Here is a 20867-nt window from a genome sequence, read left to right as displayed (position 1 = left end):
GCAAGTGAAACGCGCTCATTGTGTAAAGGTGATGAATGGGTGAGACAGCTTTGCAAAGAAGTAAAAGAACCAAAAGACTAACCAGCTTCTGCTTCCTATTAAGTCCCCATATTATGCCATGGTTTTACCTATCCTGCTATCTGCAGCTCACCCTGTAGGATCAGTATTCTCACACTATATCAGCAATATATGTATGTATATTATATGTATGGCTGCACACTATATCAGCACCTGTCACAGGCTGAGACGCCCACTAACACCCACATCCCTGTGTGTAACTGTTACCATGTATTGTGTAATCTTTATACCCTACCCCCTGTTATTCATGTACTGTGTAACCATTATACCCTACCCCGTTATTCATGTACTGTGTAATCATTATACCCTACCCCCTGTTATTCATGTACTGTGCAATCATTATACCCTACCCCCTGTTATTCATGTACTGTGTAACCATTATACCCTACCCCCGTTATTCATGTACCGTGTAATCATTATACCCTACCCCCTGTTATTCATGTACTGTGTAATCATTATACCCTACCCCAGGGGTGCGCAAATTGGAGGCCGCACGAGGAAACGTTTGTGCACCCCTGCCCTACCCTCTATTATTCATGCTTTGGCAATACTGAAATGTTCTTTCGTCATGCCAATAAAGCTTATTTGATTTGATTTGTATTCACACACCATGCAGATATGCTCCCATAAATGTAAAAACACAACAAAAACCTGCTACAAACTGTCGTGAATAAAGTTTCCTTTCTTTTAGACCTTTCAGTCCGACTTGGCTGTACGAGCTCCGCATGGTGAACCTTGAGCAGGCAGCAAACCAGACGCTGGCCCCATTAGTCAATAGGAGTCCTTACAATAGGAGTGAATAAGGAAGTGGATTTATTGCAATGAATTGAAGTCCATGCACTGTTATCTGATATCGTGACTTCTTACCATATTGCTTAGGGGTCTGTAAGTTTAAGGAGGGTAAAATAAACATCTAAAGCTTTTCTACTCCAAACACAAATGAACACAAGAACGCTGCAAGATATATCCACAACATACAGTATATATCACACCGATACGCTGAACTGCTGGGGTTCGGAGCTTGATCGCCTGCACAAGCTGCTTAGTGAAGTGGGCTTAAACTGATCGCTGAAAAGATTAGGAATTAAAGATTCGAGTAACGGTGAAGAGAGGCGTGTATCAAAATGTGACGTTTTATGATTCCTTTTCTCATGAAAATAAAAACATTACAAGATAAAGCACTGCTGAGTGTAAACATTCAGTGCAAATCAGAGCTTGTTCTACTTACTTGATAGAAATGGTATATCTCCAAATGGTAGAAAATGGCAGATCTGAGAAATATCTGCGCGATGAGTGTTATGGACCCTGTTAGGTTTTTGCTGCCATCACTCAGTGTTATAATGTTACAAATATAACTATTTCACTTGGCTTCTCAGCCAGTTACCTTGGCAACGCCCCTTTTTCTCTGTTAGTTGGGCTGTCCCATCCTCCCCCTGCTAGTTGGCACAGCTTGAACCTATTTCCTGCTTCTCCAGGCTGACCTGCTTTCTCTTTTCAGCCAGCAGCCATCTTGAGCGGTCACCTCACTTATCTCCTCTGGTAAAGTCATTGTAAATTACCTATATCTTGCATTATTCCATTTGCCAATCTAGTCCCCCTCGCCCCTCCATTGCTCCTATGCCACTCCCCTTCGCCCCTCCATTGCTCCCATGCCACTCCCCCTCACCCCTCCATTGCTCCCATACCACTCCCCCTCGCCCCTCCATTGCTCCCATGCCACTAACCCCTTCGCCCCTCCATTGCTCCCATGCCACTCCCCCTCGACCATCCATTTCTCCCATGCCACTGCCCCTCGCCCCTCCATTGCTCCCATGTCACTCCCCCTCACCCCTCCATTGCTCCCATGCCACTAACCCCTTCGCCCCTCCATTGCTCCCATGCCACTCCCCCTCGCCCCTCCATTGCTCCCATGTCACAGTGTTTACCCCAATATCTTTCCCCCTTTTTATTTGTATTGTTGTGTCCAATAAACACTCCAGCCGTTAAGAAGCTTCCCCTTGCTTAGTATATGGGATTGCATTGAGCTGTCTGCCTCTACTTACTTGCCACAGTGAGCTTGGGACAGAACAAAGAGGCTACTTTCTGACATGTTTCCAACGGAAAGAGTTTTGGAAATTGAAAGAGACACTCAGTATAATTATGTAATGCATCTTGTCGACTACTAATATGTAAAAATAACTCTACTTCATAAACAAACGTGCAGTATACAGGAGTTTTAAATATTTTAGTGTATAGAGTTTCAATTCTCTCGTTTTGCAGTTTTATTATGTATATTGATTAAAAGTTACTTTTTAATAAGGAAGACTATCTAAAGCAGGGGTGGGCACCAGTCCTCCGGGGCCACCAACAAGTCGGGTTTTTTTTGTTTTTCCCCAATCTTTTTCCTTTATTGGAAACAAACAGGGAACAAATACAGGTACATTGCATTCGTATGAACATAACAAATAAAGTACAAACCATTGAATCCAAAAAAAGGCATTTTCGTTTTTTGTTGGGGGGAGGGGGGGGGGGGTCGGACGGACGCACAGGGGCGGGGGAGTGGGAAGTGTGGATGACAAAACGAGGAGGGAAGGGAAAGGTCCGGGGGCGGGGAGGGGGGTGTTGAGACCGGTTCACGCTCAGCCTTTTCATGCTGGAGGGGGCAACTGGATCTGGAACGTGTTGATAGGGAAGTTGGGCCGCAGCGGGCTAGCCATGGCCCCCAGGTGTTGTAAAACTGGGGGATTTTCGGTGTGAGTATGGCCGTAAGTTTTTCCATGGTCATAACCGTGGTAATTCTTTTAGTGAGCGTATTTTTTTGAGAGGGCGTTTATCTGCTTCCAAGCGGCTGCGATAGAGCACTTTGCAGCAGTTGGGATTGCTGAGAGCACCTTGCAGCAGTTGGGATGGCTGAGAGCACCTTGCAGCAGTTAGAATGGCTGAGATAAGTAAAGTCAGGGGAGCGGAAAGGCCATCGACTTGTTTTCCCAACAGAAAGGTCAGAGGGTCCAGGGGAATTTCCAGCCCCGAGGTTTCACAGAGTAGTTTCTGGATCTTAGACCAGAACCCCTGGATCTCTGGGCACAACCACCAAATATGGGCCATGTCTCCTCTTTGACTACATCCCCTCCAGCACAGATCTGACGTGCCGGGGAAGATCCGGCTCAATCTACTCGGGGTTAGGTACCAGTGGAATAGGATTCCGTAAATATTTTCTTTTGTAATCATACAAATTGAGATCTTGGAGGCTGCCTCCCAGACATCCTTCCAATCATCCATATCTAGTTGTAGGTTGAGGTCTGTACACCACTTTTGCATATATGCGTGGCTTGGTTTCTCCGATGTAGACTCTAACCCCCTATAGATCTCTGAGATCAACCCCCTCAGGAAGGAACCATTGACGCAGAGGGACTCAAATTTGGTTTGTTTGGGAAATGTGGCGTTTTGGGAGAGCGCTATAAGAAAGTGCCTAATTTGAAGGAATTTAAACGGGTTGAGGTCTCGTACCTGATGTTTAGTTTGGAGCTCTTGGAAGGACAAGATTTCCTCTTTCTTCAGCAAGTCTGCTACCCTCCTAATATTGAGGACTTGGAATTGTTGAAATTGTCTCTGAGAACACCCGGGCGGGAAATCCGGGTTATCAAAGATGGGGGTAAGTTGAGAGGGGGTGGACGACAGGGCGTACTTCCCTTTGTTTCTAAGCCAAATGCCCCACGTACACCTCATTGCCTCCAGATCGTATTTCCTAGACCCTTTCTCCCTATTGTTCCGAGCCCATAGAATCGCCTACAGGGGTAAAGGCGCAGCGTAGTTGGATTCTATCTCAAGCCAACATGATGTGGCCGGGTTGTTATTCCAAGTCACCGCTTGGCGTGGCTGGGCTGCCTGGTAGTATCTTATCACGTCAGGGACCCCCAGTCCTCTACCCAGCTTGGGAGATAACAACACCGACCTTGGGACTCTTGGTTTTCGGTTATTCCATATCAATTGGAATATGTGGGCCTGTACATTTTTAAGTTCAGACATGGGAATATCTATAGGGAGCGTTTGAAAGAAATATAGGAGTCTAGGGAGGATGTTCATTTTGGTTGAACTGATCCTACCAAACCAGGAGATTTGGAGTTTGTTCCAGGACTCTAGATCCTTTTTGATTTGGTTAAATAATGGGGGTAATTAGCCTGGTATAGAGAGTTGTAGGAATTTGTTATTTTAACGACAAGATATTTTATCTGGGAGGAGTTCCATCTATATTTATAGTTTGATTGGAGCATCTTCCGGGTCGGCTCTGAAAGGGAGAGATTTAGGGCTTCAGATTTGTCTGTGTTAATCTTGTAATCTGAGATTCGGCCAAATTGGTCCAAGAGTCTTTGGAGGTTGGGAATGGTGGTATGGGGATCCGTGAGGGTCAGTATAATGTCATCCGCGAATAGCGAGATTTTATGTTCAGTCTTGGCAATCGTAATGCTTAAAACAAGTCAGGTTTTAGGGATATCCCTGCTTCAGCACAGGTGGCTCAGTGTCCTGACCTGTTGGTGGGCCTTGAGGACTGGAGTTGACCATCCCTGATCTAAAGAGTGCAACCTATTGGATACATTTTCACTCTATAATGTTTATGATAAAATGTAGTATTAGTCTAATTAGCGCTTTATTCACTGAATAGTAGTGTTAACGCTGTTACATTGTGCTGCTCGTGGTCTAGTAAATGGGGCCCTAAAGGAGCGATCCTCCCCCCTCCCCCCCAATATTACTTGGATAGAAAGCATGGTATCTCAGGAGATGAACTAAGACACTTCCACCTCCGGTGAGAGCCTTGGCTCGCGAGATACTTACCTGTGAAGGTAGCGCCGGGGGAAACGCGGGCCAATGGGAAGCCACAGTATCATCCGTCGCGGCTTCCTATTGGCTCTCGTGATGAGGGGGATTTAAATATTCGGAAGAACCGACACCACGGTATCCATCTCAGGAAGCAAGGTGTCCCCAGAGTGGAAACTAAACGCGGTTCAGGCCCAGGGACCCTCTGCTTTCCAAACATGGAAAAAAGGGGGGTTAACATAATTGAGAAGGGGGATGGGGGGCAGTTTCTAAGGGGCCCCATTTACAAAAAGTGTGGGAAGGTGCTGGAATGCACTTGTACGCTCTGCGGGTCCTTAGCACTTAAGCTGTTAATATAAACGCAGTTGGCAGTTTCTGGGTCTGCTGCGGTTATTCGGTGAGAGGAATCACGAGCACACAACTAAGGAGAACAAACACCATCCAGTTTATAACGAGGCATTCTAACCCGACACTGCGCTTGTGCCTGCAGTTTAAAGCAGGCCAGGCACAGTTCCCATTTGTATTTATGTGTGTATCCAGTGGAACAGCTTATTCTGACAGAACTAATTCAAACAAATGTTGGCATATTTTATATAGCACTCTGTGTTTTTGTATTTTACCGCTCTATAGTATTACTCACTCTGAATAATTAGATGCATTTATCAAACGTCACAGGGATGAGAAAAAGGCACGTGTCTTCCGTCAAAGAAACAACAATGGTTTAACTACTAAAGTAACTGGACACAAGGGCTCATGTGCCTCAGGAGTGGCTGAGGAGGGGGGCCCGAGAAGGACCCAAGGGGGAGGGCCCGAAAAGGAGGGCCCGAGGAGGGGCCAAGGAGCGCCCTCACCGAGGGCACAAGGGGTGCCGGGGAGGGGCCGAGGAGCGCCCGGGGAGAGCCCAAAGAGGGCACAATGGGCGCCGAGGAGAGCCCTACTGAACTACACAGGATGTGCAGATACTCTGTTGCCAGAACCAGCACTCGCAGGACTGGCTAATACAGCTACATGGTTTTAATTAATGGATGTAAACGATGATTCACTAATAAAAACATTTAGCTGTACTGGCCAGTCCTCTGGGTATCTGTTCTCCCAACAAAATATTAACCACAATGGCCCAGATCAACAAAATCGTGCTACGTTTTAGTGCGCTTTTACTCCCATTCATTTGAATGCTAAAGCTTAGCGCCCTTATGTATTTCCGACTTCGGAACTGAAGGGGTAAAGTGAGTAGTGACTACATTGTTTGGCATCTTATATCCCATAGAAATAGTGCTTCACATTCCTACTTTAGGGGTATTTGTGGTGCCACCTTTGGGGCGGAAACCTGGCAGCATATTTTGAGCTCTGCCCAGCTGCCTCCTGGGAGTTAGAAACAAACCGTGATCGGTGGGTAAGATGGGGAATTAAAGTGTTCCACCCAAGATCAGATCGAATCAGTGTAAGTGGCTAAGATTTGAATTAGTCTCATAGGCTTGTGCATTTAAGATTTACTTTTCCAAAGGTCAAGAGAAACAGAGTTTAATATGGCAATAAACTAAAACAAATACAATCATTGTGCAGCATTGTTGCTTGGATCCCACTAACATCACATGGAGGAAGAACGAGATTGTTTAATGAAGGATGTGACATTCACAGAGCTACGAGGACCACCATGTACAAGCTCTGCATCTCCTACCTGATTGATCCTATCATGTAGGGCTGGGCGAGCTGAACCACGATAGCACCGCTACCGAGCTGGTGACAAGTGTAACCGGAATCCCAGTCGTAATTCTTGGTGTCTCCATTCAACAAGGCATTGCGGCTCCGGCTCACACCCTCGATCACGCTGGCACATTCGGAGATGGTTGCGACATTCTCCGAGGGAACTAAACATTAGGGAGGAAAATATAACGAGCCGTGAGCAAGGACAAGAATGATAACAGACCAGTTCCCCAAAGAATGCACAAAAGTAATAGCTTCCCTACAGAGCTGCTTCTGATTTACATGCAACATAATCTGGAAGTCACAGCTGAAGATTTCAGGGTCCAGTACAGGTGTGGCAGACGTACAGGTGTGGCAGACGTACAGGTGTGGCAGACGTACAGGTGTGGCAGACGTACAGGTGTGGCAGACGTACAGGTGTGGCAGACGTACAGGTGTGGCAGACGTACAGGTGTGGCAGACGTACGCGACGTAGCACAATCTCCCGTTACCGCTGACGAGATGTTTATCATGTGGTTCATCACAGATACTTTGCAACAAATGGCGCCGCCAATAACATCGTGCAATTTCGCAAACGATGTGGCAATGTTGAGTGTTACAGCGGTAAAGGGGCAAGGGGTGCAATAATGTCTGCTTTATCTGTTTCATCCTCCCTCAGGAGTATACAAAAGCAAATCTCTAACTTATTACTCAAAAAAACTAGAAAGAGAAATAATTCATATAAATTGGGAACATTTCACTCAGTAATATTTTGAACTGTGCGTAAACAAAACAATATAGTTTCTAATAATATATCAAACCGCTCACTAAACTTTTTTTGCTATAGAAAAAAAAACAAATTACAAAATGATGAAGCTTCTCTGCATATCCAGTTTACCAACCCCACACTGAGGAGACCCATAAAGGTCGAAACAGCTGTCTGTGGGTGGGTTTTCTGGGTATGCACCTTAACCCTGGCTGTGCTCAAAGCTGTGACCATGCAGCAAGCTTAAGCCTATAGGGAACCATGTTTAAAATGTTTTTTTGAAGCAAAAAGTGGCACTGTGTGCTTATTTGCATGTCATTCCCCAGAATCCCTTGCTGCAGTGGAAGTGCTGTGTGCTGGGTGATAATGGTGAAAGGAGGGCTTGCAGACCTGCCTAAGACATGCAGATGAGCATACAGTTGTATTTACATTTGCATATTTGCTTTGCTGTGGAGGGTTTTTGTCACTTTTTTACTCACCATAACTTAACTCAGTATATATATATATATGTGTGTATTTGTATAGAGCTATCCACGTACATAGCGCTTCACAGCAGTAATAGACATCAAAATAATGATATAAAAGGAATTATAGGGAAAGGATCTTTTTAATATGGTCTGTAATGCACACCTGTAATGCACACCTGTAATGCACACCTGTAATGCACACCTATAACACAAGTTTACAGGATCCAGCTATTGAGCTATTCCAATCATGGAGAACATGGTATCGAGTGGCGTGTTGGGCGCTTGGTGACAGTGTGTTGGTTAACAGGGCATGACCAAGGGTAATTGTACTGGGAAGTGTAGTTACACTACAGAGCTATAGAAATAGTTTATTAAAAATAATTTTAATGCAGGTTCTGAAGATGAGGAGAGAAGAAGCTTAGGATACATTGCGGCTCAAAACTGAAAGAGAAAAGGTTCATGTAGGAGACCACAGCAGAGAGAAATGGTACAGAGAGGAGACTGATGTCTTTTCTGTCATACTGGATGTAGCATTGGGTACAGTATTTTTGTCTTTTGTTGCATACATTTGGCCACGCCTAGTAGCACTCCATGCATAGAGAGAAAGAGAGAGAAAGAGAGAGAAAGAGAGAGAAAGAGAGAGAGAGAGAGAGAGAGAGAGAGAGAGAGAGAGAGAGAGAGAGAGAGAGAGAGAGAGAGAGAAAGAGAGAGAGAGAGAGAGAGAGAGAGAGAGAGAGAGAGAGAGAGAGAGAGAGAGAGAGAGAGAGAGAGAGAGAGAGAGAGAGAAAAGGGGAGATCTCTATATCGTGATGGGTTCTGGGGTTAGAGCTTGCTGGGATTGTGTGTTCATTAATTTAAATTTTCAACTGGTATCAGTTGGTTGGTGACCCCTCCTCCCAGGCTTTAAGCTTACCCAACCCCACTTTTGTAGTAGCAGTTTTTTCCATGTTCCTGTGCAGGACAGGTCTATTCAGACCCTTCTCCCTCCACTGTAGAGGTAAATTAGAATACTCTCAGGTGGTGTTAGGACCTGCTTACTGGTCGTGCCGTGACGTGGCTGCAGGCTTATAACGCTTTGGCCAAAGGGTTTAACTAAATGACCCCAACTTCTGAGAATACAAACATTTAAGCATTTTACTATGTATTTTCTGTCACATTGGATGTAGCATTGGGTATCTTTGTCTTTTGTTATATATGACAAAAGCAAAGAATCAAATGTAATCTCAAGGAAACACATTTGGGTGTCTAGATAAATGTCAGCCTTATGGACAAGGGGTCAATGGGACATAAATTAAGTGAAAGTACAGTATGTGGAGCCGTGTCATATATATTAGGTTTATGGTGAGGAACTGATTTTTAAAGCAGAAATCGCACACAATATGTATGGGAAAGTGATTTTTTTATACGAGATTAAGTAGTAGGGGTGAATTGAGAGGTTTTCTAACAAACCTTCACTCAGCAAAGGTTAATTAGGAAGTCTAGATTCTGTTGGTCCCTGATCTTTAGTGACACTTAAAAAAAAAAACCTGCGCTAAAGAAAAAGCACAATTAATCTAAATACCAGCACTGCGATCAAGGTGATGCTGAAGTGTCATTGAAGTCCTAAAAACATTGACATTTTCTTAGGATTTTGTCATCAACAATCTACTTGAATCCATTGAAATCACAATTAACCTTTCCAGCCCATCAAGCCAGTAATTGGAACTCGTGAATAATGGTTACCAAACTTTTATACGCTGCATTGTATGTCTTAGGAAATTTGAGGGTGTTTTAGTTGAATACAAATTGTAACAATTATAGTAAACTAGCTGAGAGACCCGCGTTGCCCGGGATGTAAATGCGTAATAGGTAGTATTATTTATAAATCGTGGAACAAAAGGTGACTGTTTGTTGTAAAGGTTGGATAATAATATTGAAAAGAAAGATGGAAGAAAATGTAATACGATGTTGTATAAAAATGGTTTATTGTAACCACATCACAGTACAATGTATATTTTGGTGCCATAAGTGATGTAAAAATCTGAGTCGTGTGTCCTGCTAGGGTGTGAGGCGGCGGTGGCGCGTGGGTTGTGAGTGCTGTCTGCGAGTGGGGGTCCTGCTAGGGTGTGAGGCGGCGGGGTGGTGCGTGGGTTGTGAGTGCTGTCTGTGAGTGGGGGTCCTGCTAGGGTGTGAGGCGGCGGGTGGAGCGTGGGTTGTGAGTGCTGTCTGTGAGTGGGGGTCCTGCAAGGGTGTGAGGCGGCGGCTGGCGCGTGGGTTGTGAGTGCTGTCTGTGAGTGGGGGTCCTGCTAGGGTGTGAGGCGGTGGGTCAGTGATGTCGGTGCGTAGGGGCGGGAGGCAGCAGGTGTGTGTGGCGGCAGGTATGTGTCGAGTGTGGCGGGTGTCTGTTGAGTGCGTGCAGCGGCTGTGAGGCGGTGGTGAAAGGCAGAGGCGGCCGGAGTAAGGGCGGGTGAAAGGCAGAGGCGGGGGTTGGGAGGCGGTAAGGCGGGCATGAAGGCGAAGGGCGGCGGGAAGGGGAGGAGGGGGTGGTGGAGGGGGGCAAGGGGTGGAGGAGGGGGCAAGGGGTGGAGGAGGGGGGCAAGGGTGGAGGAGGGGGGCAAGGGGTGGAGGAGGGGGGCAAGGGGTGGAGGAGGGGGAAGGGTTAGAGGAGGGGGGGAAGGTTAGAGGAGGGGGGGGAAGGGTTAGAGGAGGGGGGGGAAGGGTTAGAGGAGGGGGGGAAGGGTTAGAGGAGGGGGTGGAAGTGTGGGAGGGGGTGGGAGGGGAAAGGGGAAAAAGAGGTGGAGGGGGGGGAAGAGGAGCGGAGGGGGGGGTGGAAAGGGGAGCGGAGGGGGGGAAGGGGGGTGATGGGGGGGGGGTGGAGGGGAGGTGTGGAGGGGGGGGAGATAAATGGGGAGGTGAAGGGGGGTGGAAGGGAGAAGTGGAGTGAGGGAGGTGATCGGGGGTGAGGGGTGGGTGAGGGGAGGTGAAGGCCGCTCACTCACCCGTCCGGCAGGTCCCACGTGGATCTGAGGCGGGAGGCAGCGTGTTGTGGCCGCTCCCCCGCTGTGTCCCGGGCGCTCGCTCGCTCCCCCGCTGACTGTAGCGGCGCCGGGGGGGGGGGGGGGTATCGGGGAGACACTGACACTGGAGGGGAGGGGGGGTGGAGGGGAGGTGAAGGGGGGGTGGAGGAGAGGTGAAGGGGGGTGAAGGCCGCTCACTCACCCATCCGGCAGGTCCCACGTGGATCTGAGGCGGGAGGCAGCGTGTTGTGGCCGCTCCCCCGCTGTGTCCCGGGCGCCGCCATCTTGGGTACTCGGCGCCGCGAGGCAGCCTGCCTGGCCACTGGCTGTTCCCCCAGCCGGGGAGGGGTGAGTTGTAGCGCCGGGGAGGGGGGGGCATGTATATGTGTGGGGGGGGGGGAGAGGTGGGAGATATAGAGGGGGGTCTCGCACGGCCGCTGACACTGGGTGGGGGGGGGGGCGCTGAAGGGGTAATAATAGTGTGTGTGTCCCGCTGACTGTAGCGGCGCCGGGAGAGGGGGGGGCGGGGTGAAAGCGCGGGAGACACGGGGAGAGGAGGAGGTGCGCGCAGGTGCTGCTAACACTGTGAGCTCCGCTAATGTAGGTAACACCCCCCCTACACACGTGTGTGTGTGTGTGTGTGTGTGTGTGTGTGTGTGTGTGTGTGTGTGTGTGTGTGTGTGTGTGTCTGTCACTGTGTGTGTGTGTGTCCCTGTGTCCCTGTGTGTGTGTGTGTCCCTGTGTGTGTGTGTGTGTGTGTCCCTGTGTGTGTTTGTGTCCCTGTGTGTGTGTCCCTGTGTGTGTGTGTGTCCCTGTGTGTGTGTGTCCCTGTGTGTGTGTGTCCCTGTGTGTCCTTTGGCCCGTCACTCCGCCTCAGGCCAATGAGAGGTGTGCGGGGGCGGGCGGGCCAAGGGACCAATGAGATTTCCCCTAGGGACACCGGACATCCAGGCAGGCATGCATGCATGCAGGCAGGCAAACATACAGTGCTTTCACTAATATAGTATAAGATATCTGTCTCTTGTTGTACTACTTTAATCTCTTCTATACAAGTGCGAATACCTCTCCTGGGGACACGTGTGTGTGTCACATTAAGGCAGCTCTCCTGGGGACACGTGTGTGCGTCACATTAAGGCAGCGCTCCTGGGGACACGTGTGTGTCACATTAAGGCAGCTCTCCTGGGGACACGTGTGTGTGTCACATTAAGGCAGCTCTCCTGGGGACACGTGTGTGTGTCACATTAAGGCAGCTCTCCTGGGGACACGTGTATGTGTCACATTAAGGCAGCGCTCCTGGGGACACGTGTGTGCGTCACATTAAGGCAGCTCTCCTGGGGACACGTGTGTGTGCGTCACATTAAGGCAGCTCTCCTGGGGACACGTGTGTGTGTGTCACATTAAGGCAGCTCTCCTGGGGACACGTGTGTGTGTGTCACATTAAGGCAGCTCTCCTGGGGACACGTGTGTGTGTCACATTAAGACAGCTCTCCTGGGGACACGTGTGTGTGTGTCACATTAAGGCAGCTCTCCTGGGGACACGTGTGTGTGCGTCACATTAAGGCAGCTCTCCTGGGGACACGTGTGTGTGTCACATTAAGGCAGCTCTCCTGGGGACACGTGTGTATGCGTCCCATTAAGGCAGCTCTCCTGGGGACACGTGTGTGCATCACATTAAGGCCGCTCTCCTGGGGACACGTGTGTGTGTGTCACATTAAGGCCGCTCTCCTGGGGACACGTGTGTGTGTGTCACATTAAGGCAGCTCTCCTGGGGACACGTGTGTGTGTCACATTAAGGCAGCTCTCCTGGGGACACGTGTGTGTGTCACATTAAGGCAGCTCTCCTGGGGACACGTGTGTGCGTCACATTAAGGCAGCTCTCCTGGGGACACGTGTGTGTGTCACATTAAGGCAGCTCTCCTGGGGACACGTGTGTGCGTCACATTAAGGCAGCGCTCCTGGGTACACGTGTGTGTGTCACATTAAGGCAGCTCTCCTGGGGACACGTGTGTGTGTCACATTAAGGCAGCTCTCCTGGGGACACGTGTGTGTGTCATATTAAGGCAGCTCTCCTGGGGACACGTGTGTGCGTCACATTAAGGCAGCTCTCCTGGGGACACGTGTGTGCGTCACATTAAGGCAGCTCTCCTGGGGACACGTGTGTGTGTCACATTAAGGCAGCTCTCCTGGGGACACGTGTGTGTGTCACATTAAAGCAGCTCTCCTGGGGACACGTGTGTGCGTCACATTAAGGCAGCTCTCCTGGGGACACGTGTGTGTGTCACATTAAGGCAGCTCTCTTGGGGACACGTGTGTGCGTCACATTAAGGCAGCGCTCCTGGGGACACGTGTGCGTCACATTAAGGCAGCTCTCCTGGGGACACGTGTGTGTGTCACATTAAGGCTGCTCTCCTGGGGACACGTGTGTGTGTGTGTCACATTAAGGCAGCTCTCCTGGGGACACGTGTGTGCGTCACATTAAGGCAGCGCTCCTGGGGACACGTGGGTGTGTCACATTAAGGCAGCTCTCCTGGGGACACGTGTGTGTGTCACATTAAGGCAGCTCTCCTGGGGACACGTGTGTGTGTCACATTAAGGCAGCTCTCCTGGGGACACGTGTGTGTCACATTAAGGCAGCTCTCCTGGGGACACGTGTGTGTGTCACATTAAGGCCGCTCTCCTGGGGACACGTGTGTGTCACATTAAGGCCGCTCTCCTGGGGACACGTGTGTGTGTGTCACATTAAGGCAGGTCTCCTGGGGACACGTGTGTGTGTCACATTAAGGCAGCTCTCCTGGGGACACGTGTGTGTGTCACATTAAGGCAGCTCTCCTGGGGACACGTGTGTGTGTCACATTAAGGCAGCTCTCCTGGGGACACGTGTGTGTGTCACATTAAGGCAGCTCTCCTGGGGACACGTGTGTGTCACATTAAGGCCGCTCTCCTGGGGACACGTGTGTGTGTCACATTAAGGCAGCTCTCCTGGGGACACGTGTGTGTGTCACATTAAGGCAGCTCTCCTGGGGACACGTGTGTGTCACATTAAGGCAGCTCTCCTGGGGACACGTGTGTACCTCACAAGGGGGTGCCAGTAGAAGCTCCAGCAGGGCTAGTTTGGGCTAACATAATGGTGGCTTAAATGTCCTGTATCCTGCGTGCCAGTAGGAAGCCATGAAGTCATCCCTTGTGGCTTCCTATTGGCCCACGCGACACGGGACATTTAAACAGCGAGAGATACCGGTACTGCCTACAGAGGAAAGTATCTCGTGATGTAAAGGGTCCCGGAGCTGAAATCAATGCGGTGAAGCTCTGAAGACCCCTGCTTCAAACCTACTAAAAAACCAACAAGGGTCCCTGTGACGGCAGGGGTAGTCGGTCTTCATAATAAAGGTGAAGAGACCGGCTGGCTGCCCCTAAAAACTGTGTGTAATGGGCTATTTGTGTCAGCTCTTGGGATCAGTGAAATGTGTTAATGTGTTCCCCTATAGCCATGTTCCCTTAAACTGTCCCCTGTGGGTTTATAAGCTAGGGATACCTGTGTGGTTAGGGTCCCTCATAGGAAATAGCTGCAGGACCGGGACTTTGAGAACAGGGGTTTAAGGGTGGATGGTCGGCAAATAGGGTGAAAAACTGTGTAAGGGGTTTGCCGACCGGTTATACCGGGAGTACTGTTATTTTACCTGCAAATAGTGCATGATTTATGGGTACGCGTCTGTAGATAAAGACGGTGCGTGTTAATGCAACCGTTAATGCGTGTTAATGCAACTCTATGTAATATATTTTCCCCGCCAGCAAGTTCTACAATTGGGTTTTGAAACACAGTGCAGGAGCCGGTTTTAAAACCCAGTTGTGGAATCCATGTTTTCAAGCCCAAGTTTTAGAAATGTATTTTCTTGTGAAAAGGTATGTGTAATTCATCTCTATGGGGGCTGTCCTGGCAAGGGGGAGGATGCGAGCAGCGAGGTGTCAGGCCATTTGGTTGAGCGGGGAAGGGCGGAGAAACAGGTTCAGAAACAAGGCTCCCCGCGGGGGAGACTCTTTGTTCTCGCAGACACTATGGAGCCTCCCCAGCGGGAGGTATGGGGCTGGCAAGGGGAAGCCATTGCTTGCAGGCACGATTCCCATTGGCCAGTTTGGATTTCCTGCTCAGCAGCTACCTGAGCCCCTCGGTACGCCCCCTCCTCTGACGAGTGCAACCAGCTCAGCACCCCGTCTGTGAGTGGAGGTTGCACTACTATCCGTGCGCTGGTTGGGCGGCATTCCCTGCTCCAGGTGAGACATAGGTCACCGAGGTCTATGAAAGGTGACTGTCCGATCAGAGAGCTATCTCTCTTAGTCTCTCAGACTTAAAGATAATTTTGGGACTTGGTCCAGGGAAGCGCTGGCAGGCTTTTCAAAGGTGCTTTGCTCGCAATACGAAAAGCACCAGGCATTGAGGTTCCGGACAAGCCTTGCCTAGCTGAGGACAAGTTCTGAGGAACGATGTTACTTGTGACAAGACCGGTGGGTGCTCGGCTTAGAGGTGCCAGAGCAGCCTGGCCATGCGGAAGATAAGCGCTGGAAGTAAGTTCTCACGTCCAAGTTCACGGGACCATGTTCTGAGAATTGGACAGAGCTGAAACCAGCGGGGAGAGTGCGGTAGCTCTCCTGAAAAAGAGAGTACCATGTGTTCCTGGACGTAAGCCTACCTGACGCAGGCGCCCTGCACTTGGGTGAGGCTAGTGACACCCCCCAGACGGTATGTAGGTACTGTATTTTGTGCAATTCTTGCATGACTGCGGGCTTGCCCGAATAAATCCAATTTATTAAATAATGTTGTCCTGCCTAGTGAATTGATCCCAGAAGGTATAAAGGTGTTAAAAGTACTGGTCACCCGTGACAGTCCCCAGGAATGCTGCTTTGTAGATGTGTTTTCTGGCTCTCCACTATAAATGCCTACAATAGAATTACGGAACCATGCAGATGTCAGAAGAGTGTGCAACACCGACATTGAGATACAGATGTAGCCAGGCTTATTGCACGCGCTAATAACGCAGAATATCGCGTTACAACACAGAATATCACTGGTTTTCCAACGGATTTAATGGCCGTGATAACCAAATATTCCACCATAATGCGCTAGCTGCCGCAACAACCCCTGGAACATCAGAAAAAATAGTGAGATAGTCCCGCCCGCTTCTTATGCGTGGCTGAGTCAAAACAATGGCCACTTCTCCCACTGATGCGTTGTATGCGTCCCGTTGCAGCGCACGGCGGGTTGCAATAATATTGGCTACATCTGTACATCAATTATACACTTACACCCTTGAGAAACCAACATCATGTCAATCAAACCAAACTGTGAATTGAGATTGGACTATCTGGAATAAGAGGAGAGAGACAAAAAGAGAACCAAACGTTATAACCGTCACTACACCAGTGGTGGCCAACTCCAGTCCTCAAGAGCTACCAACAGGTCACGTTTTCAGGATATCCCTGCTTCAGCACAAGTGGCTCAATCAGTGGGTCAGTCGAAGACTGAGCCTCTGATTGAGCCTCCTGTGCTGATGCAGGGACCGACTGAGATACCTGTGCTAAAGCTGAGACTGAAGCAGGGATATCCTGAAAACCCGACCTGTTGGTGGCCCTAGAGGACTGGAGTTGGCCTCCCCTGTGCTACACTTTCCATGTCTGTGTTATATGAGAAGTTACAGATAGAAACTCAGTGGAAACCCAGACCCGACATTGTGTCTGCGTTAGGCCAAAGACGGGGTTAAAAAAAAAATTGTGTGCGCCGAGCACGCGCATTTTAAGTGAAACTTCTGTCTCTTTGGTCAATGTTTTGTCACAGATATTGTATTTGTGATGGTGATATTTTTAATTAAAATTCAAAACACAATGTCAGTGGCAAAACGCAGAGAAGTTTGCATTAGAACGCGCGTGCTCGGCACACACACCTCTGGTTTAGCTATTTGCACTTCTATAGATATACTAACTATCTGTGTGTGTCCTGATGAAACCGTGAAATCTGGTGAAACGCGTAGTGTGGGGAAGGACGCTGCTCACAGCGCTACTGAATCTCCGATTCAACATCCGGGCATCCTAACCAGGAAGTGCGGGAACTAACTAATAGCAGAAGAAAGAGGAGAGACGCGGAGAGAGCTGGAGATACGAGCGAGGTGAACGCGGAGGGTCTCGGACAGCGAATACACCATGTGAGTGTGTTACATTTTTACTACATCACCAGATAAACATTTTATCAGCCTGCACTATTTGGGCTTTTTATTACTTTTTACAAAGGTCATTACACGTTCCAGACGCATAAGGACACGATATTGCCACTGATTCCTGGACATGCTTATAAAGAACATATAGAATGTGAGTACGCATTCTATAGGCTACTGAAAGTCTGACCTTTCCGAATTGAGAGACATATTGCACTATTTTGTGTTTGTATTCTTTTATTCACATGTTTGTGCTCCCCATGATTTGGACTTCATCCTGATTGGCTGCATTACCCAGCAGCAGCCAATCAGGACGTGGTGTCAGGAGCCTGGGGGTGAGGCCAAGGAGGGGAGGAAACCGCATGGAGAGCAGAGAGAGGTGAGAGGTGTGTGTGTGTGTCTGAAGCGCGTCACACCTTTCACCATGATGTCCAGTGTTTTTGGATAAGCCTCCTGGCTATCCCATTTGTGAAGCAAGTTCACAAAAAAGCATTCCATGCTACCAGCTTTGAGTGTTCCTAACTGTAACGACTCCATATTCTATTACCTTTAGTATTCTCTGGAACGCTTCAGCGTGGCAAGGTAACAAATGATTCTAATTGCAACACAGTCCGTCCCATCTGCCTTAAGGGGCCTACGTGCCACTCCCCATCCTAAATATTCATTATCATCTTTCAGCAGCATGATAAATGTAATAAATGCACCATCTGGAAGGGACTTTGCCCGCTGTTCTGCTTCTACTCCTCCAGTTCTCCTTTCCTTTCCTTTCACCCAAAGGAATTTTCAACCTCAATTTGTGTCACTGCTTACTAAAACGCCCTGCCAAAAACATCACACAATCTCCTTGCTAGCTATTTCTACTTCTTACGCGATATAACGGCTATAATATTGCAGCAGCAAAAAAATAAATGAGCATGTACTTGGAAGAAAATTACCTTCTCCCCATACCATCCATCTGCAGGCACATGCCAATTTTGCACGGAGAAATTTGATTTGTGACTAAAAACTAGAAATAAGGTGCATTCAAAAATGTGCTTTGCATAATTTGTGCAAAAACGCGAGGACTATTTGTGTTGTTAAAAAAAAAACACAACCACCTTGAATGTATGACCTTAAAGAAACCCTTCCTACTTCGATAGTGCCTACAGTCCCAAGGACAAGACAAATACATGGGGTCTTCAGTTTCTGCTTGCAAGACGTGGTATCACTTTAGGGGAAGTAACATGCACTGCGACCGGGGAAACCGACCTGCACTTACAGTGCAATGCGTTGCAGACATGTGTCGATGGAAGAGGGCTGAACGTGCACACATTGCTCCTGCTGGTATGATCTTGCGACTCTGTTTCTGCAGTAGATGAATCGCTGTGTTTTTTTACGTTCTTTGTGCTGAAGCCGATATAAGGAAACGTACTGATTTTCTATGGACGGAATTTAAGATGGCGGCCTTCATGATTATCTTTCTACTGTATCATAAAAAAGTTAAATGTTGCTGTCCTTGGCCCAGTTACTGTATGGACTTGTGCAAATTAGGACATTACAAAAACGAGAACAGGACAGAATGAGGTTTTAAAAAATATAAAATTGAGCACTATGGAAATTAAAATAATACTAGCTGTGCCCGGCGTAACAGACGCTGATCTAGCAGATCTTAAAGATTACTAAACATTCACGCATTTGTTTATTAAAAATGTTTTTATCAAAGGTTTCTCTAAAGACACAATTGTTCTTTTCCGACACTACAGTAAGGGAATCAAACGATCTGATTCTTGATAGAGTAACATAATTGTCTCTGACTAAAAACAGCTTTAGGTCGGTAAAGGCATACAGTATTTTATCAAACGTTTGGCCTTGTGACTTCTTGATTGTCATGGAAAAAGCCAGTCGTATGGGAAATCGTTTTTGTTTGCAACTGAATGGTAAATGTGTGTCTGATGGAATGAGTGGGATTCTCGGAATAAGTACAGTGTCTACGTTTGCACCGATCACTTTTGCTGCGATTATGTGTGGTTGTATTCGAGTAACAGTAAGTCTTGTGCCCTTACATACATCCTCTCAATGGCACTAGGTTTCTAAAGAGCATGATAACGACTCCTAATTTAAGTTTTAATTCAAGAGGAGGTGTTCCGGTTGGCGTAAGATTGTTTCAGAATCCCTAATTATAGAGCAAACAGACTACACAGAGTCCCTAATTATAGAGCAAACAGACTACATGGACCCCCTAATTATAGAGCAAACAGACTACATGGACCCCCTAATTATAGAGCAAACAGACTACTTGGACCCCCTAATTATAGAGCGTGTGCAAGTGCTAATGGAGAGGAATACACAATCTTACTTTAATGCTCAAGTACACCTGAAGAAGAGACTTATAAGGACAAGCACAGTTTAAAGGATGTTTCTGCTAAAACATATAAGATCAACAATTAATTGGAAGTCATTGATCCCTTGACGTCAAAGAAAATGTACAGTATCCATCACAGAACTAAGTCTTCCAACTTTCATTTACTTCTGACCCCAGAAACCCCATTAATATGTAATATATGTAATACATACATATGTAATATGTAATGTAACCACCATTAATATGTAATGTGCACGTCTGACATGCAGTGAATGTAAAGAGACGTGCAGTGAATGGTTCTTGTGATATTTATTGAACGTCATCTGTGGACTAGCAAATGAGGACTTCCTGTTAGGATTACGTTTTCAATCCCCCAGGAACATGATGTGGTTACTGCTGAGGTCCCGACATTTAAAGGATTAGACGGCACTTCCACACTTATTGTAACAAGTCTGTTGGTTAATGACAATTTTACAGAACAAGACACTAGGAAAACCTTCCATCTGCTTACTGACGTATACATCACCCCGTGCACATTATTTATAAAACAACGTGTGGAGCGGATATATGGTGTTTCTTCCATGTAAGTGTGCTGGGCGACCATCTATTATACCTTTAGGGCAGCCAACTCCAATCCTCAAGGGTCGGGGTTTCAAAATATCCCTGTTTCAGCACAGGTGGTGGAGTCGAAGACTGAGCCACTGGTGGAGCTACCTGCGCAGAAGCAGGGATATCCTGAAAACCTGACCTGTTGGTGGCCCTTGAGTATTGGAGTTGGCCAGCCCTCCTTAAGTAATCAGGAAAGCCTCTGTGTGGATTGTGGGAAATCTCATGCAAAGCAGATTATGCTCCGCTGAGTACAAATGTAACCTGTGCTATTAGCATCAATGATATGTCGGCTTACTGCAACACAACACAGCATTGAGCTGAAGCGGAGCACACACGGTTTATACATGAGTTTGGTCATGTCATATGATTACTTTAAGGCTTTTTGTACTGCACTGTTATTTATATTGGGAAAACTACCAGTACAGCCTGCACGCATTGCTTTACAGAGATAATATACAAGGCATAATCTCTGCACCACAACAACTCTGCAGCTGTGAGAACTTAATGTAGTTTAATGTAGATAGTTTGTACTCTTCCTATCCTCCAGTACCTGGGACGTCTCGCCTCCTGCTTCTCACTATGCCCTCCCTATTGCTTTTTCTGTTTACTGTTTTCTCACTGCTTTATAAACGTTTCTGTTCTCTACAACTTCCCCACTCCCCTCCTATCCACATTTCTTCATCGCCACCTCTTCAACTGCGAATGGTGTTAACCTATCTACTGACTAACCTTAAAACTCGCCCGCAAATCAAGCATCCCATTAACCTGCACACATGGCTATTGTCCCACACCCACAGTCATTCCTACCACCCATTGTGACCAAGCACTGCCATCTACAGCACTTATTCCCTCACCTGCTGTCTCTAAGTCTCTCATTCTAGCACTTAGATTGTAAGCTCTTCGGGCAGGGATTTCCTTTCCTATTGTCTGATTTTG

At 47.7% G+C, this 20867-nt stretch overlaps 1 protein-coding gene across 1 annotated transcript in view; it reads right to left on the bottom strand.

Moving 5' to 3' along the window:
- The window catches only part of BTBD9 (BTB domain containing 9), a 369776-nt gene that overhangs the window by 158514 nt on the left and 190395 nt on the right, over nt 1–20867 (bottom strand). The window contains exon 8 of the mRNA XM_075598775.1: nt 6548–6737. Within this exon, the coding sequence (XP_075454890.1) occupies nt 6548–6737 (190 nt within the window). The remainder of the gene's footprint in view (nt 1–6547; nt 6738–20867) is intronic.

This window comes from Ascaphus truei, chromosome 4, assembly GCF_040206685.1.
Source record: "Ascaphus truei isolate aAscTru1 chromosome 4, aAscTru1.hap1, whole genome shotgun sequence".
In the NCBI taxonomy this organism is placed as follows: Eukaryota; Metazoa; Chordata; class Amphibia; order Anura; family Ascaphidae; genus Ascaphus; species Ascaphus truei.
The sequence above is the reverse complement of the archived record's forward strand: the minus strand, read 5'-3'. Positions and strand labels throughout refer to the sequence as shown.